This window comes from Toxoplasma gondii, chromosome Ia (assembly GCF_000006565.2).
Source record: "Toxoplasma gondii ME49 chromosome Ia, whole genome shotgun sequence".
In the NCBI taxonomy this organism is placed as follows: Eukaryota; Apicomplexa; class Conoidasida; order Eucoccidiorida; family Sarcocystidae; genus Toxoplasma; species Toxoplasma gondii.
In genome coordinates, this window is record NC_031467.1 from 647,143 (window position 1) to 674,582 (window position 27,440).

Below are 27,440 nucleotides of genomic sequence, written 5' to 3' on the forward strand. Positions count from 1 at the left end.
CACGAACAGTCGCCGCCGCCTTCGTTCACTGCTGTCGCCTCTCTCCGCACCAGAGGTATCTCGCGAGCTACAAAGAACGAAACCTAAAAAAGCAGGCAGAGATGTCCACTGGAAACAACGCGAAGGAAAAGCGAACGGCCCAGGGTGTGGGAAGACTCAGGCAACACATGCCTACCTTCTCTCACTTTCTCGAAGGTTCTGATTTCTCCTTTAAAGACGGACTTTCTCTTTGTTCAAAGCTGCTTCCTTCTCCCGTTCTCCCTTGCTCTCGCTCTCGCTCTCGCTCGCCGCTTTTTTTCTGCTCTTTCGCTCTCCGTGGCTGCACTTCTCCTAACCGACAGCGAGACGCTCTCCCTCAGTCTCTTCGTGTCTTCGCTTTCCCTCTCCCCTCTTCTGCTTTCACACCCGTCTCTTGCGTTTCTTCCTCTCTCTCTGCGCTCTCCTCTTTCTGTCACTCCCTGCGCTCCCCTGATCACTCTTCTTCTCGTGAGATTCTTCAGTTCTCCTCCAGTCCTCTCTCAGTCTCTCTCTCGTCCCGTCCTAGAGATGCGTCGCGCCAGAGTTCTGTGCTGTCTGCGCTCGTCCTCGTGAGCTGTGGGGTCGCCGCGGACCTCGACCGCCGCCAGAGGCTGCACGTGAGAGGCGCGCCTCCTGTCTCCTTCCCCTGTCTCCGCCGCGGGCGCTCTCGCGTTGGGAGAGGGCCAACAGCTGCAGCGTCCGAGCCTGCTCGAGTCTGCCGTGTCGGACTGCATGCGCTGCGGGGAGAGACTGCGCGGGGAGGAAGGACGGCGCTGTCGGGTGGAGGAGAGAGTGGAGGGGGGCAGTGTGGTGCCTCGACCATGCAGGCGGACTCGACGCGGAGTAGGGAAACGACGCGCGTAGCGTCAGCAGACTCTGCCGAGAGCGTGATGGAGACGCGAGCAGCGAAGAGCTCAAAGGCGCTGCACTAGGCGAAGGCGAAGCCGGTCTGTAGTCGTGAAGGCACAGCGGACAGAGCTGCAGACAAAACGAGCGGGAGAAAACTCTGCGAGACGGAAAACGGAGAAGAGAAAGGGTGATACGGAGACCGGAGACCGGAGCACAGAGTCGAGGCAGCTGAACTTCAAGAGTTCAGCAGCAAGACACGAGACACAGGCCCAAAGCGAGAGAGGGATAAGTTCTCGGAGGTCGAGGATACAGAAAGAGAAACAGGAGACGAAGACAATTTGCGTACGGAACTCCGGGAAGGCGGGTGGAGATCCAATCAATGCAAGCAGTGACCTCCAGGATTCAGAGCACGAAAATGCTGATGGAAACAGAGTGAACACAGAGACATACACGATGTAGAAAACAGCTTGCAGCGCGAAGAAAGGGAGACCATGAAACTGGGTAAAGGCGAACAAAAGACGAAAGAGGAATCATCGAAGAAGCGACAGAAAGCCAGGGGGGGAGACACAGACGAAACGAGAAGCGAGAAAAAGGTTTTTGGGACATGGAAGCGGCGGGAGAGGACAGAAGAAAAAGTTTAATTCACGATGAAAAAAGGAAACCAGAACGGCTCATCCAGAAAGAAAAAAACAGAAGGATTCACCACATAAAAAGAGTGAACTTACAGTTGACCGAGTAAACCAAGAGTCAATGCACGTTCGGTGAAAGACATGGCCGCAGGGAAGGAGACGAACGAGGGCTGTGGGGACAAAGTCCTCGATGCAAATCGCACAATTTCTGAAAAGAAAGAACTCAAAAGATCGACACAACGCGCCGAATTCGCCACATACACACATGTGTCCATATATAAATACATATATAAATACATATATATATATATATATACATATATATATATACATATATATATATATATATACATATATATATATATACATATATATATATATATACATATATATATATACATATACATATATATATATATATATATATATATATATATAAATTTGTGGATGTATTTGCATATTTGTCGACAAGAGATATAGGTTTTTCGTGGACGGAGCACGACGTGAGGATGAAGGCGAAAAGACAGGTGAGCACCGTTCGCTGGGAACTGGACCGTTCAGGTTCGACAGATGCATTGGAGGAAGAGAGCAGATGAAGGAAAAGGAGAAGAACGAACATCCGGAGAAGGGTGAGGAGAGACAGAAAGCGTAATACTCACGTCTGCATCTCTAAACAGCTGGACAGTCCTTGGCACACAGTGGGGACATGGAGGCGATCGACACGGAATCGAATTCATCCAGGTGTATGCAAATTCATCGCTATCTCCACCAAATGCGGAGCAGGTCTCTCGACTTCTCAGTGCGTTTGGTGAGGGAAGCTCGCATATGTTGCTGCCAGCAAAGTACGGGAGTCCAGCATCGCTGAAAACTCGATCCCTCTCTGCAGGCGACTCCTGTATCTGCTCGCTCTGTGTGTAGTCTCGCCGTCGCAGAGATTCTTTTCGCTTTTTGGCAGAGACGAAATGCGCAAAAGCGACAAGACAGCGAGTGCGAAAAGACAGGCGCTGCCCGCTCGGGAGCCTCGACAGAGCCTTACCGGACCTGAGAACTGTTCCGTCCACTCGCGTCCTCGCCTTCTCTCCCCTCCTTCCTTCTCTCTTTGTTTTCTCCCTCCTCTGGGTCAGGCAAAGCGGGGCGACACGAAACTGCATGCGCACCACCAGCTCCACAGACATTCGCTCTTCCGGAACGTCCGGCTGCGTCCGCATCGAAAACGGGAGAGGAGACACCTGAAGAGACAGCAGCGTCTTGAAAAGACGCAGAAAACGACGAAGACGAAGAAGAAGAGGAAGACGAAGAAGAAGAGGAAGACGAAGAAGAAGACGAAGAAGAGGAAGACGAAGAAGCTGTCGCGCCAGCTGGTGTCCCGTTGGGGGAGGCTCCGAAGTTCGTAGGGTCGGCAGCCGGCATCGCTTCCTAGGCAGGTCACAGACAGAAGAAACGGAGGCGCTGAAAAGAAGCAACTCTCCTTTCCGGTTCTCCAAATAAAAATGTTTCAGCCAAGCCCCAACTACGAGCTTGCGCTATCAGAAGTTTAGACTTTCTTTGAAGACGCGAGCGGCGTGAGACTTACATGTTCCCTCATCATCTGTAAACGCCAGAGGGGTACATATAGATAGGCGAACGAATTATATTCGACACACAGACGAAGAGAAAGATGGATAGACGTAGATCGCTAGAGACATAGGTAGACATAGAAAGACATAAATATATACATATATATATAGATATAGATATATATAGATAGATAGAGATAGAGAGATAGATATGTAGACACAGACAGATACATAGATGGATATAGATAGATATTGATAAACAGGTGGATGGAGAGGTATACAGAGATAGATAGAGGCAGATAGATAGAGATAGAGATAGAGAGGTATCCTGTTTTTACTCACCTCAGAGCCTCCCGGGAAGAAGCAGGCGTAAGGACGCGCGGCGCACCAGGCATCGATCCCCTGGCCTTGGAGGGAAAACAAGCCTCTGTTTTCTTCTCTCATTTCTCCACTTTCTTCTGCTCCCACACCAACGATGCGGAAAAGACCCAAGATCGGCAGCCCTCCAGACCCCGTGACCAAAATGCCTCCGGCAGGTCGACTCGCCTCGTCGTCCTCGCCAGGCCGGTGCATGCTCGTCGACGGTCGAGCTCCTTCAATCTAAAGAAGAAAAACACGAAAGACGTGGAAATCCCTCGGAACTGCGTGACCGACTCCAGAAACGGAGGTGAGCCAAAACACCGGAAACGACCTGGAGGGCTTCGGCTTATATTCGGAGAATGTCCCAGCGCCGGGGCGCCGCGCGCGCTTCATGGCGCCGTCGAGTGAGTCGGCGCAGAGTCCGAAGGACGTCGTCTCAAGCAAGACGCCTCGCTTCCTGGAGAGGCGAAGAACGACGGCGCGCGGGAGTGCGAGAGAGGCAGAGGCCCACCGAAGCTGAGGCCTCGGAAGCCGCAAAAGAGGAGAGAGGTCTCTGTGTTTTTCGAGGTGGGGAAGCGGTGAACTAAGGCTTCTGGGTCGCGGATTTCAGATTTCTTCAAACTTCTGAGTCTTTCCCTTCACCTGTTTCGCCTCACATGCCAAACAATGGAGTCCCATTCGCGGCCGCTACTGAAGATGTCGGGAGAAGGCGTCTCCGAAGCGACGCCGATGCTGTTGAGCCGCTCGCGGTTCCTCCGGTCTTCGATCGCTCTTCGCCAGTGCCGCGTAACCAAGCAAATGACGCTCCCGAGGGCCAGCTGCGCAGAGAGACTTCAAAACACTGGCGAGTTGAGGGAGGCGGAGACGACTCAAGACAAGGATTCAAAGGGGATCGAGACGACGCGCCACAAGTTCAATTGGCAGACGAAACGGACATTCACAGAGGAAAACCGGCAAAAACGTCTGAAGGACAGAGACAGGAAGAAGTGTAGGTGGCAAGGAGAAACCACTGGGTGAAAATAAATACGGCAAATGACGTTTGGCAAACGCGAGACGAGAGAAACAAAGAAAATATAAACGCAAACGAAACAGAGAATCACAAACACAGGCACAGAACGTCACCGCCTGTCAGCCACCGCGCCGGTTGCGCCCGCCTGCTGTCCAGATCTCTAGGTCGACAGACAGACCAAGCCGCATGCAGTCAACGCAGAGCAGCAGGACGCTCAACGGGAAATGTGAAAAGCGCATCCGCTACAGACTGAAGCACACAAACAGATGCATGCATGCAGGCATCTACATCCACATACGGTCACATATGCATACATGTCTATACACATACAGATATATATATATATATATATGTGTGAATATGTCTGGCTTCGAAAGACAAGTACATACATCTGTGCGGTACGGGAATCGACTGATGGGAGGCGACAAGAGGAAAGACACTTGGCGGAGCGAAGCAGTAAAGAAGGCATACACAAGCATAGCCCCGGCGAAGAGATCAGAGGTACAGAGTGAGCAAGCAGCAGCGGTCGAACTTTTTTCTTAGAGTGCATGTTTCCTCTCGCCGTTACTACAAGGGAGAACCATCCGAATTTTCCGCCGAGCAAACCGAACGACCTGGAGTGCCCTTCGGTCGTCGAAAAAAAGAGAAACTCGACTGTTCTCGCCGATCTCACCATGAGAGCGAAGAGGAAGATCCACACCAAAATGTCGGCAGGTTCCTCTGGAAGAAAGAAACAAAAAACATGAGCTCTGTCATTACACCTCGAGCTCGGTCGACGCACGCACTGCATCCAGAGACCCCGTAGTCACTGAGAAGCCTCGTTGACGTTTGCGCCGAGACTCGATACACTCCAACAGACTTTCTCCTTACAGGACCCACAGAGCCGCATGCTGACAAGGAATGGAAAAACAAACACCCGGACGATTCTATGTAAAGACCGTCTGGGAACGAACCTCTGCATACACAGATGCATATCTGACTCGATCTCAAATATTGACTTGGACGTCTATCTTGATATCTCGTCTTGCAGCGACCTCAAGTCCTTTTCTGCCCTTGTCTCATACATGCAGACATCTCGATGCATATAGTCTGCAAGAGCCCCCAGCGGTGTGCCAGGGAATCATCCGGCGAGAAAACAGTCTGTCGGATTTCAGTGCATTCTTCCAAAATTGTGAGATGTGACGTACCAGAGGACGGGTGGCGTCTGCGCAGAGGAGAAGGACTCTCTTCTCCGGCAACGTCTGCAGCTAGCAAGGCTCTCACTCTCCCCCCAGATAGCGCCTTCCACTCCTCCTTCTTGCTCAGAGGGTGGAGTTGTAAGAAAGCCTCTGAACGAAGCGCCTCCCAGACATCCGACGCGGCCTCCTTGTCCCTGCTCGCGTCCACCGCGTTCGCCATCCATTCTTCACTGCCTTGTCTCCCCTGTCTCTCCCTCGCTGTAACAGGTTCAGCATCTCCCTCAGGAGAAGGAGACGAAGAAGGCAAAGACGGAGGACAAGGAGAAGAAGAAGGCGATGAAGGAGAAGACGATGGTGAGGAGGAAGAAGGAGAAGGAGAAGAAGAAGGCGATGAAGGAGAAGACGACGGTGAGGAGGAAGGAGAAGAAGAAGGGGAAGAAGAATCAACAGGGAAGGGGGGAGGAGAGACAGGACCAGTTGAGCAATTAGTCTGAGAAGAATCCCGAGCGTTGTATTCTTCGTGTGGAGTGGCAGCGCTTGGTAAGACAGGAAAGGCAGGAGGGAAGGAAGCGAACTGTCCAGAAGGCATACCCGAAGAAAAGGTAGAGGCACTCCATGGAAGGAGAGAAGGCGCAGTCGTCGGAGACATCTCGGTCACAACTGGTGCCTCGACTGAGAATGGAGACAGACGAGGAAAAGACAATGACGAAGAGGAGACACCAGACGAAACGTCAGAAAGCGACGATGAAAAAACTGACGAGGAGGAAGACGAACTAGAAGGTAGAAGAGACGAAAGGGAGGTCGCACCCGACGACGCGGGAGAAGAAAAGACAGGTAAACTGTGGTTGTTGGTTAAAAAGCTATCGAAAGGAGCGGGAGAAGACAGGTCGTGTCTCTCCATGGTTTTCGCGTGACGAAGTAGAGCAAAGAGACTGAAAGGGCAAGAGGAGGGCTGCGACCTTGAGAAAGGGGAGTAGAGGCTACCAAACGAAGAAAAGTCTTCTCACCCAGTGCGAGAAAATGCAGGCACCACCAATCCAGCCTCCCCCGACACAGGCCTGTTGCTGCGGATCTCCCATGGTTTCTCCGCGGCGAAGGAAGTTCACCTGCAAAGCTCTCCGCTCATTCCTTCAGCGTTGAGAGACGGGGGGGGGCGAGAGAAGCTCGGGGAACGCGACAGAAAAAAACTGGAAAGACTTGCTCGAGACACTGAAGCCGAGTGCTGTGTAGACGAGAGTGCGACACCGCTGTCCATCGCCTTCACCCTGGCCTGCCTTCGAGGCTGAACGAGTTCGATTCACGAACCGCGCCTTCAGGTCGTTCTCGGAAGAGAGAGCGGCCAAGCGGCGAGGAAGACGAGGCGAAGAAAGGGAGAGAGAGGCGAGGACAGAGCTGAAGCGGCACTGGAGGTGTGAGAGAGGAACGGTTCTGTCTTTGATCGTCCTCCAGGAAAGAAAAATGAACGAAGGACGAGCCTCGCTGTCCTTGTTTAGGAAGGTGGCTGGAGAAGCGGCGAGAAGGCGGAAAGAACGCAGACGAGAGAAAAAAAAAGAGGAGAGGGAGGATGCTTGTGAGACCGATATGCCTAATTGCGCGCGTCCTTCCTCTTTTTCTATCGCAGACGAAAGCAGAGACAGCTGAATTCTCTTCGGTGCCCCGAACAAGGTCGCTACCTCTTCGGCGAGCCAGAAACAAAGCTGCGCTGCTGGAGGGAACTGTTCGAGAGAAGACTGGAAGTCGTCCGCCGAGAAAGACGCGACGGAGAAGAGGAGAAGCAGTCGAGCAAGAAGAGGAAAGGAAGAGAGAAAAGGAGAGAAGAAGGGAAAGAAAACCGGGAACGGGCTGTAGCGACACGCAAAGACAATGCAAGTGCTCTCGAGGAAAAGAGAGTTTTTGCATCTCACGGAAGGCCGATTTAGATGCATCCCTTTCAAGAGTTCACGCAACCTCCTGGCTCTTGGACAAATGCCGAAAAAACGGAAAAGGAAAAAGGAAGAAAAAAGAACAAGAGAGGCAAAGAACGCCTTCTTCTCGCTCGAGAAAGACAGACAAGGGGGTCGAGCTCGCTGTGTGCCGGCGCGCTGTGTGTGCTGGCGCGCTGTGTTTGTTTCTCTGTGAACTTTTTTAGTATCTTTCCAACGAAAAAGTCTGAATTCTTCAGAAGAAGAAAAGGTGTATGCAGCGTGGCAGGAGACGGATCGAGGTTCCGGACTCAAAAAACGATGACATCGAATAAGCAGCAATTAAATTAAATCGACAGAAAACCGCAGAAAAAAGAGACTGCAGAAACAACCGACGGTGGCGAGTCCTGCGACCGCGGAAACAGTTCGGAATCGAAAAACCGATCGCTTAATCTCTTGCCACGACATACATTGCCCCAAACGCGTCTAACCATGAAAACAACCCTAGACAGATCACTGCACAAAGAGGCAAATATATACATATATATATATATATATGTATATATATATATATATATATATATATATATATGGACCTAAACCCACACCATACAAGAGTCTGCACCTATCTAAATCAACACATGTACGGATGTACGAGTATATATTTATTTATATATATACGTAGATAGCACGGTCAATTTAGAAAGCCAGACATGAGGCATGAGGGGAAGCGACAGAGACCGGTATGAACATACAGGATACATACAGACTCCAGTGTATATCTATATATCTAGAGAGAGAGAGTACACCGTTAGATGCTGTTGTATGAAAGTAGAGTATGCATCTGTATATGCGGAAGGACAAGAGACAGACAAGGTGGAGAGAAGGTGAGTGGCAGGTGGGGAGAAAACGACAGGGAGAAAGCGTGGAAGTGATCTCGAGTGACGCATCCACGAACTCTAAGAGCGTCTCCTACGAAAGAATAGCAAAGCTGCAGTTTCCAAGGGAAAAGCACCTCGCAATAACTGGTGCACGCAAACATACAAATATATATTTATATATATTTATATATATATATGTCAACCGATGCTCAAACTTGAGTATAGATACATGGATGGCGTCTTACTCTCACCCGTTTTAAAATATAGGTATCCTTGCACTCCTATCCACTCAGTGTTGAACGTCAATAATGTGTGCAAGTTTATTTCATGGGCACTAATAATTCATCACATATATGTCTGTATTTAAGTCTTCTTAGTGAAAAGTCTTTGTGGAGCAACAAGGCGTAAAAGTCTCTATGAAACGGGCACTGAAACAGTACCCCTAGCAGCCGCGAGATTTTCCTCGTCGTTGACTTCGACGAGGTCACGCATCGAAGAGACAGGAAAGTGACGAGAGCGGGTGACGAGTCGTTGAAGTTTTGTTTAAAAACTGAAGAAGCTGACATGGTTGGCTCTTTCTTTTTTGCGACTTTCCGACAATTTCCGCTTTTTCTTTCTCGACTTTTCTCCACGCCTGTCGAGGGAGTTCGAAGACCTTGCGCGAATCCAGCGAACCAATGTGTCACGGTGTTCTGCCTTTTTAATTAACCTTTCTTTCTTTTTTCATTGTGAAGCCTTCTCTCGGATCTCTCTTCGGTTTCGTCGCCTTTTGAACTTTTTTTCACCTTTTTTCACCTTTTTTGCCCTGTTCCGTGATTTCTCGTTAGCCTTCGAGGACACCGCCCGCGTTTCTTCCACGCTCACCGGTTCCTTTTTCTGCATTTGCCCTTCTCGGTCACTTCTCTCGTTTTCTTCTCGCTGTTCCTTCTCTTTTTCTTCCTTTCTCGGTTGTCTCTCTTCAGTTTAGATACACACCGTTTTCACTCGCGAGCCGATCCTTGTCTCTTGCTCCTTCTCTGCTCCTCATTTCGGTGTTTCCTGAGACTCCTCTTCTCTTCTGCTTGTCGCTTTCTGCTTGTCGCTTTTCGTCGGAGTGGCTCGTACTTCTAGGTCTCGTTGTCTTTTCGCCGTTTTCCTCCTTTCTGCACTCTCCCTTCGTGTGCCTTCGTCGTCTATCCTTGTTCGCCCGCTGCACTCGTCGCTTGTCCCCACTTTGTTCCGTCCTTGTTCTCTTCCCGTTCTCTGCTTCTTTTCCTCTCCTGCCTTCTTTGTCGTCTTTCCTCGAAGTATCCTCTCTTGCCTTTTCTTGCTTTGTCGTCTGTTTCTCCGTTCCCCGTTCTCGACGAGCGCCTCTGGTGTTGTTCTCTGTTTCCCGCGCTCTCGTCGTCAAGCTCCTTGGCTGTCCGTTCGATTCGAGTGACGTTGAGGAGCATTGCGTTTCTGCCGCAAGAGGCAACGGAGACAGCTGGCTCATGCCAGGCCACCGGAAGCGAGAACATCGTGATCACAGTGAGGGGAGCTCTTTTTTTTCGTCGAATTTAGGTCTATTTTTCTTGTTTCCTGGCTTGCCAAGGACCTCTCTGGAGACTTTTTCGCGCTTCCCCTCCCCCTTGCCGCGTCTTCGACAGATCTCGTTCTTCTTCTCGTGGTGCTGTGCGGCGCCTCGGTGTTTTCGTCTCTCTTTGTCGGCCTTCCACGTCGCGTTTCTTTCTCTCCCGTTTCTGCTCTTCTTCTCGGTTTGTCTAAGGAGGCACCGTCCTTCCTCTTCTCTTCCATTCTTTGCAACATCCTCTGCAGTTCGGAATTGACTTCCTCTTCTCTCTACGAAGGCTCTCGAGTTTCCCTTTTCGAAGGACGAAGTGTCTATTCTTGTCTCCACTGCGCGAGAAGGAGGAAGGCTTTTCCTTGCCTCTCGTTGTCTTCTAGCGGCGAACAAGAGCCGGCATTCCTGCGACGAGAGGAGAGACGTCACCAAGAGAGAGAGGCAAACGTATCTTGTTGTCTTCCTCGCGTTTCGATTTCATTCTCCCTCCCTCGATATGTTTCGGCAGCTTCGCAGACTTCGTGCGTCTCCCTCGTTTCGGTGCTCGTCTTTCTGCCCTGTTCTCCTTTTGCTGCTTGCTTCTATTCTTCCAACTGTCGCAGCCTGCATCAGAACCTCTTTTCCTGTTACAGTCCCTTCTGGGCTCTTTCTCTCTTCCTAATGAGACTCCGATTGGTCTGCCGGCCTTCCCCTCTCGCTTAAAAAGGGCAACACCCACTCTTCTCTGTACGCCACCTTGTCTGTTTCTCCTTCTCTGCGTAGACTTCTTTGCAGCTTCATCCTGCTCTCCTTCTTCCCTCTGAGTCTCTCTTCTTCTCGCTTACTGTGACTGCTTTTGTCTCTCCTCCTGACGCTGCTGTCGCTGTCTGTGCGCCTCTGGCCGCCTTTCTTTTCCGACGGAAAGACACAGTTTCCCCCTCCATTTCCTCTCCAAAATGCTGCAGACGTGGATTCGGCTGCTCACGCTCATGGCGGTGGCGGCTCTGTTCATCGTTCAACAGGTTTCGTATCCTCTCGTCACAGTCTGGGTGGCGTTGGGGGAGTATCTCCACTGTGCCTCCTACGTTCTCCTGCTGGACCTCATCATCACGAATCGCGGCCTGAAAGGTCTCAGCGTAAAGACGCAAATCTGCTTCCTCTTTGTTCACTGGTTTCGCTACTTCGACTCTTTCTTCTCCACTCACCCCAATCACTGGATATTTGTGAGACAACAGAAAAAACATCCGAAGTAAAGTCGGGTCTCTCTGTATACAAATATAGATATCTATCTATATCTATATATATAGATATAGATATAGATATAGATATATGTATCCTTTCGCATAGTATATATTTATAGAGCTAAGGCTATATATGCATATAAATGAGGACGTACTCGATTTGGACGAATTCCTATATATGTACGTGCATGTATATGTAGAGCTGCATATCAAACAAGTCTGCATACACAATATCATGGGTCTATAAACGTGAACGTATATATATATATATATATATATATATATATATATATATATATATATAAGTTTGTGTTGCTTTTTTTGTGTTGGAAGTTGACCGAAAGAGATATGCATGTTGTGTGTGAACGTGGCGAGTGAGTGTCGATTTGGAATGTCCTATGCATGTCCCTCGATTTTCCTTGCCGTTTTTGAATGCCGCGCGTCTTGCCAGCTTCGATAGGAAGGTGTCTGAAAGGCTGCGTTGCGTTTTGTCAGGCCCTGAAGGTTTTCTACATGGTCGTCTCGGCTCTGCTCGTCATCTCGCTGGTCTGCCTCAGAAACAGTTGGGAACGGCGCAAAGACACCTGCTCGCTCCTCGTTCTCTTCTCCATTTCGCTTCTCCTCGGCGGCGTCAACTTCGTCGTCGATGACATGTGGCCAGACTCTGGCTCGGAGCGTGCTCTCCACTTGTTTTGGATTGTTTCCCACTATTTGCAAGTGAGGAAGAATCAACGGAAAGGAGTGGAAAGAAGAAGCGAATTGTTTCCCATTATTTGCAAGTGAGGAAGAATCAACGGAAAGGAGTGGAAAGAAGAAGCGACCACAACGGAGTTCTCCTGCCTTCAGCGGTGCCTCGCGCCGCCACCCTTCCTCTCCTCTCTTGAGACCGGTCCGGGACGCCTTCGCTCCCCGCGATCTCTTCAGTGTCCTCTCTGCGGTTCGTCTTCCTGACTTTGCGCATGTTCGGTCTGGCTGGCCGCGTTCTCGTCTCCTCTTGTCTCCGCTGTCTCTCACTCTGTGCTCTCCTGTCTGGTTTTTTCCTCGGAGTCGCGTCATTAGAGAGCGAAACGACGCATGCACTTTTAAAGGTCTTCTCCAGCAGAGCCTGCGCCCATCATCTTCCCCGGTTAGACGCCGACGACTCCCAAGCGCGTGTCTCCAAAAACGATTCGCAAAACGAGTGAACTGTGTACGTTGGAGCGGCATTCAGAACCTAACAAGGCTTCAACTGTTGGGCGGTCGCTCCTCGTGAGTGCACCCAGAACTGCCGTTTGTCGAGATGCGATTGACGCAGGGTGAGGCAACTCGAAAGAACTCCAGGTTCCGACTGTGGGGTCTCTGTGTCTCCGCCTGCAGGGATTCGCCATGCTGCCGCAGTTTGTTTTCTGCTATCGGGACCCTGACAACAAAGACAGTCTCTTGACTGCGTACGTTCTCGTCCTTGGATCGTATCGCCTCGCATACGCAATCAACTGGATCGAGCGAGCGTACAAAGAGAACTTCTTCTACGTTTCTGGCCCTCTCGGACTGAGCATCTTGATTCTTTTCCTGGGCGACTTCGTTATCTTCAAGTTGAAAAGCAAAAGTCTAATCTCCTCCTTCGTCCTTCGCATCGGTGAGCTGCGACGCTGAAGGTTCTTCCTGTCTCGGCAAAAACTGGAGTTCAGCGGACAGAAGGAGCTACTGTCGCTGGCCTCTCTCCCGGCTATGCTTTACCGTTCTCTTGAAACTCGAAATTGACCAACAGAGATGCTTCCTCTGCTAAAATCACAAGACGTTTCGCAGACTGTAGTTACCGTGAGTCGTCGACACAACACGATCCGGTTTCCCGGTGTCAAACAAGCGTCGACAAATCTCCTTTTGTTTTCCGGGAGTGGAGAAGGACTGTCAGAAAAGACTCGCGCTTCACGGGGTGTATGAACACCGGGCGCAGTTCTGCACCGCACCGAGAGGGTTCCACGGTGAAGCCGCGTAGGCGTCTTGATTGTTTTTGGTGGATGTGGAGGTTGGCGTTTCTTTCTGTTCTGTTCGTCTCTGCTAGCTGAGTTTCTTGAGCCTTTCTTCCTATGTCTGTGGCTCTGTTTCTTCCGCAGACGACACGATCGACGCCTCTCAGCAGCCTCTCCTTCAGGCCGTTTACGGGAACAACTACGACCGTCTCTCGCTCGCCGAAGCTTCTCAACAGCTCGGCTCTGCTCGGATTCCTCCCATTGAAATAGATCTGCAGCATGTCCACGTTGTAGGTCGACCTACAGCCGACATCAGTAAGTGGGATGTAGAGGACGCGCTTGCGTTTCGCCCCTCTTGATGTTCGAGGTCGGCGTTTCAAGAACAGACGAGCTCTTCGCGCTCCGAGGTTTCTTCGTGAACTCTGTCGATGTTTCAACTTCGTTCTCCTTTTCAGAACACCCCACCCGTCAGTTGTTTCGTTTCACCTCTCGGTTCGCCTCTTTGTCATCGTGGCAACACACATGTCTCTACAGAAGTCAATTCCAGCATTCGTCTAGCATGGTATATCACCTACTCCTTGTCTTCTATACTATCGGTTGCTCGTGCTCATACGGATCCAGCATGTTCAGTGCCTTCAGCTTTCATGCAAGCATGAAAACTGGCACGCTACTGAATTCCGGCCCTTTCAGTTGTCTTCAGGAGTTCAGTGAAGGCGTGGTGCTCAGCAAAGGACGAAGGTTTGAGCGATGTATGAGCCGCTTGTGTCGGCTCTTTCGAAAAAACATTTCGTCTTCAGTTGCTGATGGCTTGTGTCAAGTCGTCTTATGCATGCAGTATCCGATGAGTTTATCCAGTACCGGGACTTCTACGACTTTTTGATGGTGTCCGGAGCTCGGCAGCACACCGTGTTTCCTGGGTTTCGAGTCCTGAATCTCGACTGTCGTCTGCAGTCTCAGAGCGTTTCAGTTAGAGGGAGGCTTGCGTTTGTCGCATGTCTTGGCGATAAGGCGTTCTTCGCGTTCGATGTTTCCCGGCAGTGATCTCAGGTCGTCGTCGCGCTATCAGGGTGCGTCCCTGCGGCTCATGACTCGTCTGAAGCGCCGGTCGTGCCATGAGTCGCCACCCTCAAGTGGCTGCATGTCGCTTTGTGGCTTTTTCGCGACTTCAGATTCGCGTATCCAACGCTTGGCAGTCAAATGAGTCGAAACGTCTTTCCTCGAAACGAAATTGTTCTTCCCTGGTCTCTGTGCAGGCTCCCTGTCGACGTCGACGAACTCCCCGGTCACGACGAATCCGCCCAAGAGCTCCGCGACGCCGGGAGCACATACTCTTCACGGCGGGGTCGATCTGGCTGGCGACATGGCGACTCCGACAGCTCTGTACAAGCTGGACGACGAGAGTGACTCTGAGGACGAGAAAATAGTGTTTGACATTTCTGGACGACGCGCCGAGAGAGAAGGCGACCACAGTCCGCGTCGCGACAGGGGCGAAACGGAGAATCGAGAAGGAGGCCGCGGTCAGTCGGTGCGCGCGTGAAGGCTTTTCAGAGAAGAAGAGACTCGCGAACGAAGCAGACTCGGGAGAACAGGCAAGATGGCAACCGACGAAGCGGCCGGCATCTGCGGCAGGAAGGCTGCAGTTGATGTGGTGATCCCGACTCGCATACGAGACCGTCGAACCAGAAATTAACGCTCTCAAGGCGCGAATCCTTTCATCTCAGAGGATTTGCTCGGTGTGGACAAACAGACGGGGAGGGTTCGGAACATGCGTGAGTCACGAGGGAAGAGAAGGTGCAACTTTTTCGAGCGGGAACCGAGCGGCGGCGGGCAGAAAGAGAAGGCAGAAAGGCTGCTTTGAACGCTCTGCAGTGACGAAGCCGTGGCGACTCGAGTCGGCTGTTCCGTGACAATCCGCACAACCTGTGGATTGATGCATGTCGAGACGAACAGGTGACCGAGGAAAGGACTGTGTGTGCACGTTGTTGTGACAAACAGGGGGCGAAGAGAATCCGAAAAGCTCCATTAAAAGGGATCGAATCAGATAGAGTTTCATTCACACTGGATGGCAGTAGATGGGGTCGCAGGCAGCAGGGACGACACGCAGAAGTGGGTCCCGTGACGAGAACGCGTAAGGAAATTCCCTTCTACGCGAGCGGCAGACACGCGGGAGGAAGCCGCAGTTCGAACGATGGATTCTTCTTTTTTCACTCTGTTGCCGCATTGTTCCCGGAGGAGCTACGCGTCAGTGTCGATTTCGTCTGTGCCGAGTCCAGGGGTTTCCTGTTTTTGTCCTTTGCTTGGATCCACTGAGTTTCTGAGTTTTTTAGGTAGCTCGCCTTAGTCCTGACCCGTGTGATTCTCCAGATGTTTTCGTGGTTCACCCTGCGCTTCCTCCGCGAAAACCGTGAGGCGAAGGCGAACAACTTTTGCTTTCTGTCGATGCGCGTTCACGGACGTTGGCCAGACGGATACGTAGAAAAAACTCCGACACGCTCCTAGGGTCTTCTACAGGGGGCTTTCCGCACATTTAGGAAGATGCCACTGGGTAAAGATGTATCCTCTCTGTCCGCATGCTGGGACACACCTTCAGATCCAGTCCCCGGGATGTCACTTCATCGCCACAAACTCCGATCGAGACACTGGGTTTTGAGAGAGCAATGTAGAACTACACGGGTGATACGCCGCTGTACCTGTGTTGGAAGTGTAAAAAACCGGAGCAGAAAGAGAAAGGTTGCATTGATGGGCATCCATCCAAATATGGAAGAGAATCTGCAACTAGAAAGGCTGCGTAAATCGCTAATACACATGTTGAGAGATATATAGTGATGCTAAAGGAAACGCGTGCGAACATTAACCTGTCAACTCGAGGACACATTTTTTTCTGAGGTGGGAAAGGCGAAGAGCCTGCGCCAACTGTCAATGTTGAAGAAACTGGAAACATCACCTAGTCTAGTGACTGCTTCCCTTCTGCTTCGTACTCGAGTGGACATCGTGCTTGAAAAAGGTGTCCTCAGCGGTTCCGCGTTCGAGTTGAGGCTTTGTTACGGAATGTTGAGCAGGTTTTCTGCTTGCTTTCAAGTTTTGTTCATCAAGTCGATCAGAACGCAAACGCGGGTGCGATAACTCGCTCCGTACATTGGTAAGGACTTCCGTTGTCCTCACAAAAGTTCTGCGTGCGTTCTACGCCCGTGCGGTTCCTGTACTGTGACCGCTGCTATGTGCGGCGCGTGCCGAGACACTCTTTAGAGTCAAACTCTTTTTTGCGATGCGCTCCCGGTAGTGATGTCGACAGGGGCGTACGCTCCCAGCAGTGAGGAGTTTCGTACCCAAAAAAGGTATTCGCGTGGAGCGTGTCGTCAATCGTGGCGGACAACGAGTGTTTGGAGGTGGCCGCACAAGTGCAGCGGTGTCGGCTAGGCACAGGAGGGAGAGCGTTAGATCAGCCCAAAGAGTGCGTGTTGCTGCGTTCTGGAAAGCTCGAGAGGCGCTCTGCTCGCGAAGCCCGGCAGCCCTAACGATCTACATACATGTCAGGCTAACAATGCATCCCTCCAGTTACTAAACAGGTGCTGGCGAACGCGAATTCGATCCGTGAATTCCGCGCCTGGGACCATGAACTATTATATACTGCACCCGATTGAGCGTGGACTCACGCATGAACCAGTATGGTGCAGCCGTTTCAGTGTTTCATCAGCAAACGCAGGCATGGTCACTTTACACAGATTTTTCCTGGTTAGCTGTATCGACAGAGAGGAAACTTCCGAAGAAAAAGGACTTGCCGTGGACCCACCACAGAGCAAGCACAGTGAGCAGCAAAGCGAAGAGCACGGATTCCACAATAGTGAAGACAAGTGGCGCGACTCCAAACGGATATTCGAGAAGCACCAAATTGAACAGAAACGGGAGGTGTATGTACACCGGGTCGAACGACCGTCCTCTCTTGGCTGCGCACACCTCGACGATAAAACCGTCGAAAGAACCGGGGTTTTCTTCCGGAGTTCGACCCTCCGCGCCCTCGACTCCTGCATCCGAAGAGGTCGGCTTCTCTCCATTCGATTTGTTTGGGGAATCCGCCGAGAAAAAGAAAGGAACCAACGGTGTTTCAGCAGTTGCGCTGTAGAGTGTCCCGCTGTCGCCTGCGGTGAACGTCCACGGGAGCACCGCGTCGAGGATCGCGCTTGAGACGTTTCGAACGGTCCACTTTCTAGCAAACCGATTCCGGAATTCTTGCCACTGGGAGCTGGCTCCCTTCTCGTGCTGGCCGGACGATGTTACGTTGGCTTCTGCCGCTGTCCCGGACTTGCTCGGAAGAACGCTGGACGGTTCGGAGTCGAGGAACGGTCCGCACTCAGAACCAAACCAAGAGACGAGTTGCTGTTGCTGTGCAGCGGTCAAATCGAAATTCGAGCGTTCCTCTTCATTGGCTGCTTCGCCTCCACCTCTTTTCTCATTGTCCGGGTTGTCACTCTGTCGCCTCCCCTGACGGCGGCGTTTTCCGCTCTCAGCACCAGCGGCTGCTCCAGGAGAGCCCGGCAGCTCTCGCTCGGACCCGCCTCCCTCGTCAGCTTGCCCGTCATCTTCTACAATTCTTCGCTGCTGTGTGCCTTTGGCATTTCTCCGGAGTTGCTCGCGCACTGACACTGCAGCAGCCCGACAGATTTCTGCTTTTCCATGGACTCGAACGCGGAGGTCATGCACGGGCGCAGCTCCGAGGTGAGACTCCTTGAAGCCGTACCGCGCCCTGGGAGCGAGGAAGAAGGCAGGTAGAGGCAGGAAGACGCACGCTTCCGGCCGCAAAGGCACATTGTACAGCTGGACGTCTGGAAGCACTCGGGGAAGTGGAGACAGCAGAGTCCACAGGTATGCCGAAACCGACGAGGAAAAGAAGGGAGGGGCCGCAGAGTCCCCCGACGAAGCCGCGTCTACAGGTTCTCCGGACATGCCTCCTCTCGAGACACGAAACAGGTGACAGAGGGGGCAATCGGACGCGGGAGAGAGATTCTCCTGTACCCCAAGGGAAGGGGCCTTCCCGTCAATCCATGGCACTGTCCAGAACGGAATCTGCAAGACTGTCGGTTCTGCGTTTCCTGTGTCGAGTCCAGCGACAACTGGAACTGTCTCGCGTGGCTCCTCGCCCTCTCGAGGGCAACTGGAGACACGCAGGGAGTCTCGCGTTTTCTTCGGATCTGCCTCGAGTTCATTCCATCCTTCCCGACACAGAGGTGCGGCGTCAGCCTCTGCACGCGCGTACACGACCGGAAAAGTCGACCAGAAAGAGCAACTCGCCGCAAGCCGCTCATCTGTCCCAGCAGGCCCTCGCGCCACTGCGGAGCGTCCAAGCCAAAAGGTCAGGGTAGACGCAGAGAGGAACAAAGCGAGCAGGCAGGCCGATGAAGGCGGCCGGACCGGACGCCTGTTTCCTGCGTGGATCGACGTCATTGTACACTGGAGCAGAATCTGGAGGAAGAGAGGCGAAAAAGCTGAAGATGCGAGGCGGACGAAGCCGGCGAAGCCCGGGAGACGGAAGAAAGGGAAAAGTGGAAGCGTTCCATCCTCTGGGTTCGCGAGCGAGAGAAACAGCTAGCCCCACGGAGCGTAAGAGAGTGAGAACAGAGAGAGCAGCGAGACGGAACAGCGAAAAAAATCACGGACAAAGACGACGCACGCGTCGATGGTTCGCCGGTTTTATACACTCAAATAGACGGGGACGGCTGAACCGCTCACTCAGAACGCGAGTAGAGAGCGATACGGAGAGAAGACAAAGTTCAGCTGTGTGGCTGAGGTGAAAATGTGTGTTGCACGAGACATAACGGGGAAAGGCCAAGCCCCCGGAGAACTGCTCGACAGCCGGTTGCCCATGAGGCGCATAAAGAATAGAACCGTGTACCCCTGGGATTGCCTTCTTATCTTTGGTAGAGTGTATGTGTGTGGCGAGACGTAAAACAAAGGAGGCTGGTCGTCTCTGAGATCGCTTGGTAGCTGAGATGCTCCAGAGCCTCTGGGGAAGGGGGGCGCAGAGGAGAAAGCCAGTTGCTGGAAAATGGCCTTGAGCGAGAGCACCCTCGTGCAATCGCGGTCAGCTGTCGCAAAGAAGGTCGGTGGCGCAGTGTTTCCGGCGACGATTTTGCGCAGGAAGCTGCAGGACGAAACCGCGGCGACACTCCAAGTTTGGGACGCGCTGTACGTCCTTCTGAACCGAGGAACTTGGAAGGCTGTGGGAGCGTCACGATTTTCTCACTTTTTTCTATGCGTGTCCGCTACAACCGGCTTCTTGTCCCGGGTGGGGGGGCAAGGACCCTTCCTGCCGCTCTGTTTCCGAGTTTACTCCGCGACCAAAGCTCCAGATTCGTGTACTTCTGTGTTTTCCGTGTTTCGGTGGCGTATCGGAACATCCCTGGCTTTGTGCGTATCCATCGAATGTTTCCCCCTTTCCCGCAAGTTTTGTGCCCGTGAACTGTGTGGAGAACGGTCTTTCGGTTTGGCGTCCCGCGATCCTTCCACGCCCCCCCACCCGTGGGGTTTTCGGTAGGCGCCGGGACGCCTCCCGTCGTTACTTTCCAGAGGATCTTATCACTGTAGTGTTTTGCCGTTCGCTTCATTGAACGTGCTCGCCTCCACATCGACCTGTCCGCCTCTTTTTTGCTTCCCCTTTCTACCGTCCTTCTCTCTCCTCGCTGTCCCAGAAGCTCTTCGAACACCGCGTTCCGTGCTTCTCCTTCATCGCGAGCAACTGCTCTCCTCCACCTTTCTCCCTTTTCGTCATTTCCGCCAAGCGACGTGATGTCCTTCAAGTAATCCCTCCTGGCTCTCTCGCCGCCACTCCTTCTCCACGGTTCCTCACACTCCCTCAAACGGATTGAGGGGACTCCGCCGTTCGCGCCTGCGCTGATGGCGCCGCCGAGTTGCGTCTCTGGGCGAAGTTCGACAGCAGCCTCTACTCCCCACCGAGTTCCTTCCTCCCCAGTTCCGCCAGGCTGCGCGAGCTGGGACTACTCTTGCATGTGTCCGCCCGCGGTTCAGCCCCCAGAGGGTCCTCGAGCTTCTGTTGGCGCCGCGCATGCAGAGCTGCTCTTTTCCCTGCAGGCTGACGATGCGCGCGAAAACCGGCTCAATGGGTGTGAGGCTCCCTCCCTCGCCGGCGGGGACGGCTGGAGGGGACCCGGGGAGGAGGGTTTGCGCGCGCGGCAGCCACACGCGTCCTCTGCGTCTCCTCGAGGAGAGTCTCTGAGCGCCGAAGGGCGAAGGAAGGCGGATGTCGACTGGGAGAAGATGCTCCTTTTTCTCTCGCGCGTGACTCCTGAGAAGAAGAAGAGCAGCCAAGTGAGTCGCACAGCTGGCGCGCAAGTCGACGAGACGAAACGCGGGGGGCTGGCGCGCGGGAAGAAACTGAGAGCAGGTGCAGCTGGCGCAGATGTAGAGGGCAGGTTGCCAACAGGCACACTTCAGGTGGGCACAGATCGGCTCTCGATGAGGTGCCCGGATGCTTCGCGCAAGCAGCGGACTCCAGGACCGCGTCTCTCTCGCGGACGCGGTGACACAGCTGAGGCGGTGTCGCGACAGGGGAACGTAGTTCAGGAAAAGGAAGCGGCGTTTGCCAAGGCTTCAGGACAGTCTCAGACGAGAGGTGATCGATCGGGACCTCACACACGATATGGCGGCCCAAGCGTGGAAGGTAGTGCTTCAGCTCCAGTTCCTTGCACTTCTTCTCTGTCGCCTTCGTCTGCTTCGACCGTCTCTCGCTCCGCCGTTCCTGGCCTCCAAGTTGGCCGCCCGGTCTCTGCGCGCTCAGAACAGAGTGGAGCTGCGTCCGCCTTCGCTCCACATTCCTCTGGGAGCTGGGAGACTGAGGCGGCGTTTCTCTTGTCTTCGAGTGTCTCTCAATCTCGTCAGAGCCAAGAGCGAGGAGAGACTTGGTGGCGGGAAGGCGAAAATCCTCCGTCTTCGTTGCCCGCGTCGTCGGGACCAGACGAGTGGGTGCAGACTCAGGGCGCATTCTTGGAAAACGGGGAAGCCAACGCGGTGGAAGCCGCCCGCGGTGGCATCCAAGGATCGCAGTCAGGTGTACATACACCGGTCAGAGGCCGCTCCCGAGGCCGAGGCAGAGGAAGGAAACCGACTGGTGGAGGGAGAGGAGCTAAGAGCAAGAAGATCGAGAGTGTCGACCAGGAACGGAAGCCCGAAGGTCGCAGGGGACGGCGAACGGCGCCTCAGAGCGCCTTGCTGCGAAACGACAAGTGGCCGGACCCAGGCGACGGGGAGGCTTCGGGTGTACGTACACCTCGCGGTGTGCTGCCACCTGCTGGCACAGGCCTCCTCGCGGCTGGTGAAGGAGATTCGCTGACGGCGTTTTCTGTGCAGGGAGAGATGGAGGGCGAAGGCGCTGGATGTCAAGACTACGACGAGAGGTTGGCGGACTTGATCTTTGCTCCAGAAGGTGGAGAAACGGAGGCAAAACGAGACAAGAGCGAGGGAGAGAAAGGAGACGGAGACGCCGCAGGCGACCTGTTGGATGACAGGGTCTGGTTTTCCGAAACTGACGGAGATGGACCGAAGGGAGACGATCACGGAGAAGGCCAGAGACACCAAAATACGCAGCAAAGCCAGGATCTCGACGTCGACGAAGCCTTGAGTCTTCTTTTTCCAGACGAAGTTCAGGAGTCATCCGCTACTTCGCCGACGCCTCCGGGTGGTGAGCAGTCGCAGGCCTCTCCTGGGTTGCCGGCTGTGTGCACAGGCATTTTTAAGGAGAATGACGACTCGTTTTCTCCGGGTCTTGTGAATCAGACCTTTGAGGTGTCTGCCTTCGCGCCTGCGCGAGTTGTGTCTTCAGGAGAAAGCGCATCTGTTTCGTCTTTTCCAGCTCCCCAGGAGGCGACCGGGGTGTTGCCGATAGCCGGAGCAGAGGAGGCGATTGCAGACGGACAGGGGTCTGAAGATCACCTCTCTTCTTCCCCGCGTGCTGCCTCAGGATCCGTCACCACGGACGTTTTTTCTTCGACTCTGGAACCGGCTTTCCCCCTCGCGTCCGACGTCTCTGCAACGCCTTTTGCTTCTCACTCTCCTTCATTGCTTCTTTCTGAGCCCTCCTCGTTTTCTTCCCTCCCGCCTCCTCCTGCTCCATGTCCTTCCTTGACTGTTGTTTCTTCTCCTACGTCGTGTACGTCATCTTCTGTCTCTCCCTCCTCTTCTCTTCCCCCCTCTTCTCCTCCCTCCTCTTCTCCTCCCGCGTCGTCTGCTTCGTCGCTGGCTTCTGCGTTTTCTCAGAGCGCGTCCCCGCCGTCGTCTCTTTCGGCTCGCTGTGAGTCTTGCGACTCCCTGCGGCGGGAGCTTCTCGCCGTGCGCCTGCGGGGATTTCGCGAGTGGAGTGAGAAGTACAAGACTCTGGAGGCTGCGCTGGAGGAGAAGATCAGCTTGATTCACCAGCTAGAGAGGCGCAGTGAAGAGATGGCGGCGAGTCTGGAGACTGAGAAGGCGCTCCGTGCCGAGGAGCGGAGCAGTCGGAAGCGAAGCGAGGAGACAGCAGCGTCTCTTCGCGCCTGTCTGCGCCGACTCGAAGAAGAGAGAGAGCGACGTCGAGAAGAAGAAGCAGAGCTGCACCAGTTGCTCGTCTGCACTCAGGAGGAGCTCAGACGCGAAAGAGACACTGTGAGCAGGCTCGAGAGACTTGCTCGTCTCGACGCTCAACAGATTCAAGACCTCTCGTCTCGCCTCGGTCTCCGACCAGCCACGTCCAGCAGAGACGCAAATCGCACATACACACAGAGGGAGGATGCGAGTGAAGAAGACGAGGGAGAAGGCTCGGGTGGAAACGAAGCGCTGGGTGCAGTGGATGCGCAGAGAGAGGAGGAGTTGGAGAAAGGGCAAATGCCGTGGGGGGCCAATGTCTCGCCGCGGACTTCGAGCGCAAGAAGTCTAGACGACGACTTGTTTGGGGAAGAAAGTCCGGAGAAAGAGAGCGAGTTAATGCAGGAAGGAGCAAACGAGGTGGAAGGAGAGACTAGGGAACAGCTCGCCTCGGCCGTCTCGGGACTTCAGGACGAACCAAACGTCTTCTGCAGCGAAAACATGGAGGCAGAACGCGAAGAGACTCTTCAGCAGGCAGAAAAAGAAGGGGGAGAAGCCGAGGTGCTTGAGAAGCAGCCGAAGACAGCTGAGGAGACCAAGGAGAGGGGAGAAGCCGCTCCGGAGCGAGCGGAAGAAGAGGTCAGAGGGAGGGAAGGAGAGACAGAGACGCTTCAAGCAGAACAGGAAGGAAAGGAACGGACCGGAGAAGACGAAGCCGAGAGAGGAGAGGAGAAGGAGGAAGGGGAGGAGAAGGAGGCGAGAGACGCGCCGCGCGAAGAGACATCTTTAGCAATGGACGACGTCAGCCCAAGAGAAGAGGAGGAAAGGAGAGAGAACGCTGAGCTGCATCCGACTTCAAGATCCGACGCGGAAGAGACCGGAGAGGGAGTGTGTGCTGAAGGAGACGCAGATGACGGAGGATGTGCAGAGACAGCCGGAAAAGCAACCGTAGAAGGACGGGATATTGGTTATTTGCAGTTGGCAGACTGCATGCAGAATGCGACAGCAGACTCCACAAGTCGATGCAGCACGGCGGCCTCGGATTCGTCTGTGCTACACGAGGCCAACTTCGTTATCACTCCCGACACAACGCCTCCTCTTTCTTCTGCTCCTTCTCCTCTTCCTTCTTCTCCTCTTCCTTCTTCTCCTCTTCCTCCTTCTCCCTCGTCTTGTTTCTCGTCTCAGAGGCTTCTAGAGGCGTTGAGGAGACTGCAGAGTCGGAGGGTGAGTCTGTCTCTGCATCGCGTTCAAGGGCGATGTTTCGTGAGAAGGAAACGCGGTTCTTTTTTCCTCTCCTCTTCTTCCGGGGGAAAGGTGGACTCGGCCACAGCGATGCACTTCCTCGAAGAGAGGGGGAAAGCCATTGTCTTTTCGCTTTTCTCAGCGTTTTTGGGAGAGGAAAGTCGAGCCGAGATTCGTACAGATGAGGCTCTCAGACGTCATTTGCCGGGGAAGGAAGGACTGTCGGAGCCTGTATGTCTTTTTGGAAGTCGAGGAGAGACAGGGAACGAGGTTGACTCCGGAGCCTGCGTCCAAGCCATGCAAGCTCGAAAACATGCAGAAATACTTGCTCACTTCAGTCGCCTTCTGAAACCTTCTTCACATCTTTCTTCGCCCGTCCACTTCCTTGCGGCTCTTTACGCTCAAGCCTTCAAGGCCCTCTTGTCTCGATTTGAAGACGCCGTCTCTCCCTCGCCGCCTGTGTTTGTTCCCTCCCCTTCTCAGTCAACCTTTTCGCCTCCTCCTTCTCTGTCTCGGGGTGCCTCGCCTTCGCTTCTTCGTTCCCTGCAAAGTCTCGTGGCGTTTCTTGGTGCGACGTCGAGAATCTTTCTGGAAAGCGGGTGCCGCGGCTCGACAGGCGAGAAGAGCAGCACAGAGGAAGCGCGCCGCGACTTTCTGTTGAAGAAGCGCATGCGCGAGTCTTCCTTGGATCCTCAGCAGGCGCGGAAGCAGCGGCGAGTGTCTCGCGTTCGTGGACTCCGTCCTACATGCGACGCGTTTGAAGATTACTCGAGAACAAACGCGCCATCTGTCTCCAGCCAGGCGCTCTGGCTCCCGACAGCGGGGAGCAGTCCCCATTCGCCTTTTGTCGGCCCATCTGGTTGGGAGCAAAGGCCTTCTTCGTCTCTCTCTCTGTCTGGTCTCCCGTCTTTTGCGCAAGGCCTCTCTACGTTTTCCTCCTCTTCTCCGTGGCAAGACGAGTTGCTGAAGACGCACTTGCGTCTTGAACGCGAGCGCGGGGGGTGGGGAGACAGCGGAGAGCCGCATGCGCTTACGAAGCCTTCGAAGGGGGGCGCGAAACAGAGGGATCGAAGAGCGAATTGCAGCCAGAGAGACGCACGGCGTGGGCGCGGTTCTTTTTCGGCGACTGCGAAGCGAAGAGAGGCTGAAGGAGAGCGACTGAGACCTTCGCTGCTGTCGCAAAAGTCTGCGAAAAAAAGACAGGGTGACGAAGAATGTGGCGAGCAACGAAGTCACAAAACTTTCTCGCTGTCTGAATGTGTGACTCTGAGCGAGTTTCTGACCCTCGGCCGATCAAGGCGCTTCTCTCACGCGAGTCGCTTGCATGCGCTTTCTTTCAGAACGAAATCTCACTCTCCAAATGCAGGGGAGGACGAAGGCGCAGGGGACAAAGAAGCTGGAAGCATGACAGTCGAGAACGAAGAAACGGAGACCGCCTTCTTCGCGTTTTGCTGGGGATTTTGCGAGGGAGACGCCGCAGCTGCGAGTGTCTCCACGGCCACAGAGGACAGGGAAGGAGACGTGAGAGAACAACAGACCAATTCTCCGGATGGCGAAGGGGGGAGTCTTCGACCTGCGGCTTCTCTGCAGCTTCTCACTCTGTGGCGACGTCTGTCTTGTCTCTCGTTCGGAACTCAAGAGAGTCGAGAGCAGGCAGAAGAGGGTGGCGGCACCGGGGTCACCGGTGCAGACAGTTGTGGTTCCATGTTTCGAGGAGAAACGAGTTCTCCTCCCTCTTCTTCCGAGTTTGAAGCGAAACACAGAGAACGAAGTCAAACTTCTTCCTTTCGACATTCCGTTTGCCGGGCTCTTGGACTGCTGGTGGGACTGAATCAGCCAAAAGCTCTCCGTGCATGCGCTTCTCTCGGAGTGTATGGCGTCCACGTAGCTTCCTCGCTTGCGCTTCTGCGAAAGGCTGTCGGCGGCCTTCAGAGTTTCTCGGCCTCCTGCTCCCCTACTCTCCTGCAGCTTCTTCGCGAAGCTGCTGAGCTTCTCGCTTCTTCGTTCGGCGAGAGTAGAAAGCCACCACCGGTCGCGGAAGCCGGAGGCCAGCAGGTGGGGGGAAGAGAAAAGAACGAAGAAAAAGAAGCAGGAAGGGAGACAGGGGAGTTCCTCACAGCCGGACATGACGACCTCTGTCGCTCACTTCATGAAGCGGTTAAGAAAGGAAGCGATGCAGGTCTCCATCTTTTGCTGGAAGCTTTTCTTGGTTACGTTTTAGGCGACACGAGTGGAGGGGAACAAAACATGCATGCGCTTTCGGAGTGCAGGAGATGTGGAGACGCGTCCGAAGAGAAGAAAAACGAAAGTATGGCCTTCTCGGCGGAAAATCTGGAAAACGCTGTCGGCCGCTGCTGGCTGGCGCGCCTCGTCTCCGGGTCGGTGCTCACCTCTCGAAGTCGTGGCGTAGAGGTTTCCAGGAAGAAGGCAAGAACCGACTCTGGCGAGTCTTCCTTTTCTGTTTCAAACTCTTCACTTTCTCCGTCTCCCCTGTCTTTTCTGAATGGAGGCGGAGACGCGAAGGAAAGCACACAAAAGGCACCCGAAGAAGGCGCTGGATGCGTCCTCAGTCATTTCTTCGAGGCTTCGCACGCCCTCATGGACAGTGAGACAGAAACCTCATTCTTCTCGCGCATGCAGTTTTGGAAACAACTTCTGATGGCTTTTGCTAGCGCGACTGCGGCACAGGCCGAGCCTGTCGAGTTTTCTCGTGAGAAAGTTCGATTGGCGGAGACAGGTGAGGCGGGGATCAGTGGGGAGAGAAACCAGACGACGGCGACTTCGCACTTGTCTGAGTCGATCCAGCAACTCGCGAGACACATGAGGCTGGCGATTGTCTTCCGAGACATGCTCGCGCGTTTCGCGTTGTGCAAAGGGTCGCTGCAGACTTCAGCGGAGACTTTCCGTGAAGCGCCAGCAACAGCCACCCTTCTTTCTCCGCAAGACGAGAAGATGATGGCTGAGAGGGCGGAGCGACGTTTCAGAGAAGAGCTGGAGCAGAGACGGCAGGGAGAGCATCCGAGGTTCGCGGAGGAGGCGAAGGACTTGGAAGCGACGTTGTTTCTCTCAGTCGCGCTCTTCGAGGTTTGGAGGCAGCAGCTGGAACAGGTTTTGGTGGAGGAGAGAGGGGCTCGGGAGAAACAGAACCGAGATCGAGAACAGGAAGTCAAGTTGTGTGACAGGGACTCGGTTTTTCTCTCCTTGCTGACCGAAGTGCGGTCGGCTGTCCTGCGTCTCGTGGCAGTTTTGCAGGAGAGACGATAGAGGATTGTATGAGACGCCTACTTCCTGCCGAGTCTCTGAGTCCTCAAAAAAGCAGCGTGGAACTCAAAGGTCTTCTGTGTGGTACGATTGAGAGTGGAGTATCAACAGAAGCAATGCGCTTTTCACGGCTTGGCGAAGTCGACAAGCAATGACCAAGGCCATACCCCAACTGTATGGGTTTGGCAAGCAGATCGAAAGAGACATGCGTCCGCGACACTGCCCTGGCTGGGGAGCTTGTGTGTGGCGTTTCGGTGGCGATTCGTTGCCTCTTCTGTTT

At 53.8% G+C, this 27,440-nt stretch overlaps 6 protein-coding genes across 6 annotated transcripts; 2 read left to right on the forward strand and 4 right to left on the reverse strand.

Annotated features, from left to right (window-relative positions):
* Positions 1-540: 540 nt before the first annotated feature.
* TGME49_294020 (zinc finger, C3HC4 type (RING finger) domain-containing protein) lies at positions 541-6,500 on the reverse strand (the record flags this gene model as incomplete). The annotated part of the gene is made up of 7 exons (XM_018782211.1): positions 541-996; positions 1,593-1,704; positions 2,533-2,912; positions 3,395-3,652; positions 4,069-4,230; positions 5,095-5,141; positions 5,609-6,500. 7 exons carry the CDS (start codon positions 6,498-6,500, stop codon positions 541-543), a joined length of 2,307 nt encoding a protein of 768 aa, XP_018638605.1.
* Positions 6,501-6,560: 60 nt separating this feature from the next.
* TGME49_294025 (hypothetical protein) lies at positions 6,561-7,594 on the reverse strand. The gene has a single exon (XM_018782212.1). It carries the CDS (start codon positions 7,522-7,524, stop codon positions 6,730-6,732), a length of 795 nt encoding a protein of 264 aa, XP_018638604.1. The 5' UTR covers positions 7,525-7,594; the 3' UTR covers positions 6,561-6,729.
* A 1,332-nt stretch (positions 7,595-8,926) lies between these two features.
* Positions 8,927-15,673, forward strand: TGME49_294040 (KDEL endoplasmic reticulum proteinretention receptor 2 (KDELR2), putative). The gene is made up of 5 exons (XM_018782213.1): positions 8,927-11,126; positions 11,640-11,861; positions 12,501-12,759; positions 13,238-13,408; positions 14,347-15,673. The coding sequence occupies exons 1-5, from the start codon at positions 10,860-10,862 to the stop codon at positions 14,628-14,630; spliced, it is 1,203 nt and encodes a 400-aa protein (XP_018638603.1). The 5' UTR covers positions 8,927-10,859; the 3' UTR covers positions 14,631-15,673.
* On the reverse strand, positions 9,554-9,880 carry TGME49_294030 (hypothetical protein; the record flags this gene model as incomplete). The annotated part of the gene is made up of 1 exon (XM_002370152.1): positions 9,554-9,880. The coding sequence occupies one exon, from the start codon at positions 9,878-9,880 to the stop codon at positions 9,554-9,556; it is 327 nt and encodes a 108-aa protein (XP_002370193.1).
* Positions 15,674-16,763: 1,090 nt separating the features above from the next.
* Positions 16,764-19,064, reverse strand: TGME49_294050 (hypothetical protein). Its single transcript, XM_002370154.2, has one exon. The coding sequence runs from the start codon at positions 18,530-18,532 to the stop codon at positions 16,808-16,810; it is 1,725 nt and encodes a 574-aa protein (XP_002370195.1). The 5' UTR covers positions 18,533-19,064; the 3' UTR covers positions 16,764-16,807.
* Positions 19,065-19,133: 69 nt separating this feature from the next.
* Positions 19,134-27,163, forward strand: TGME49_294060 (hypothetical protein; the record flags this gene model as incomplete). The annotated part of the gene is made up of 2 exons (XM_002370155.1): positions 19,134-19,307; positions 20,114-27,163. 2 exons carry the CDS (start codon positions 19,134-19,136, stop codon positions 27,161-27,163), a joined length of 7,224 nt encoding a protein of 2,407 aa, XP_002370196.1.
* Positions 27,164-27,440: the final 277 nt, after the last annotated feature.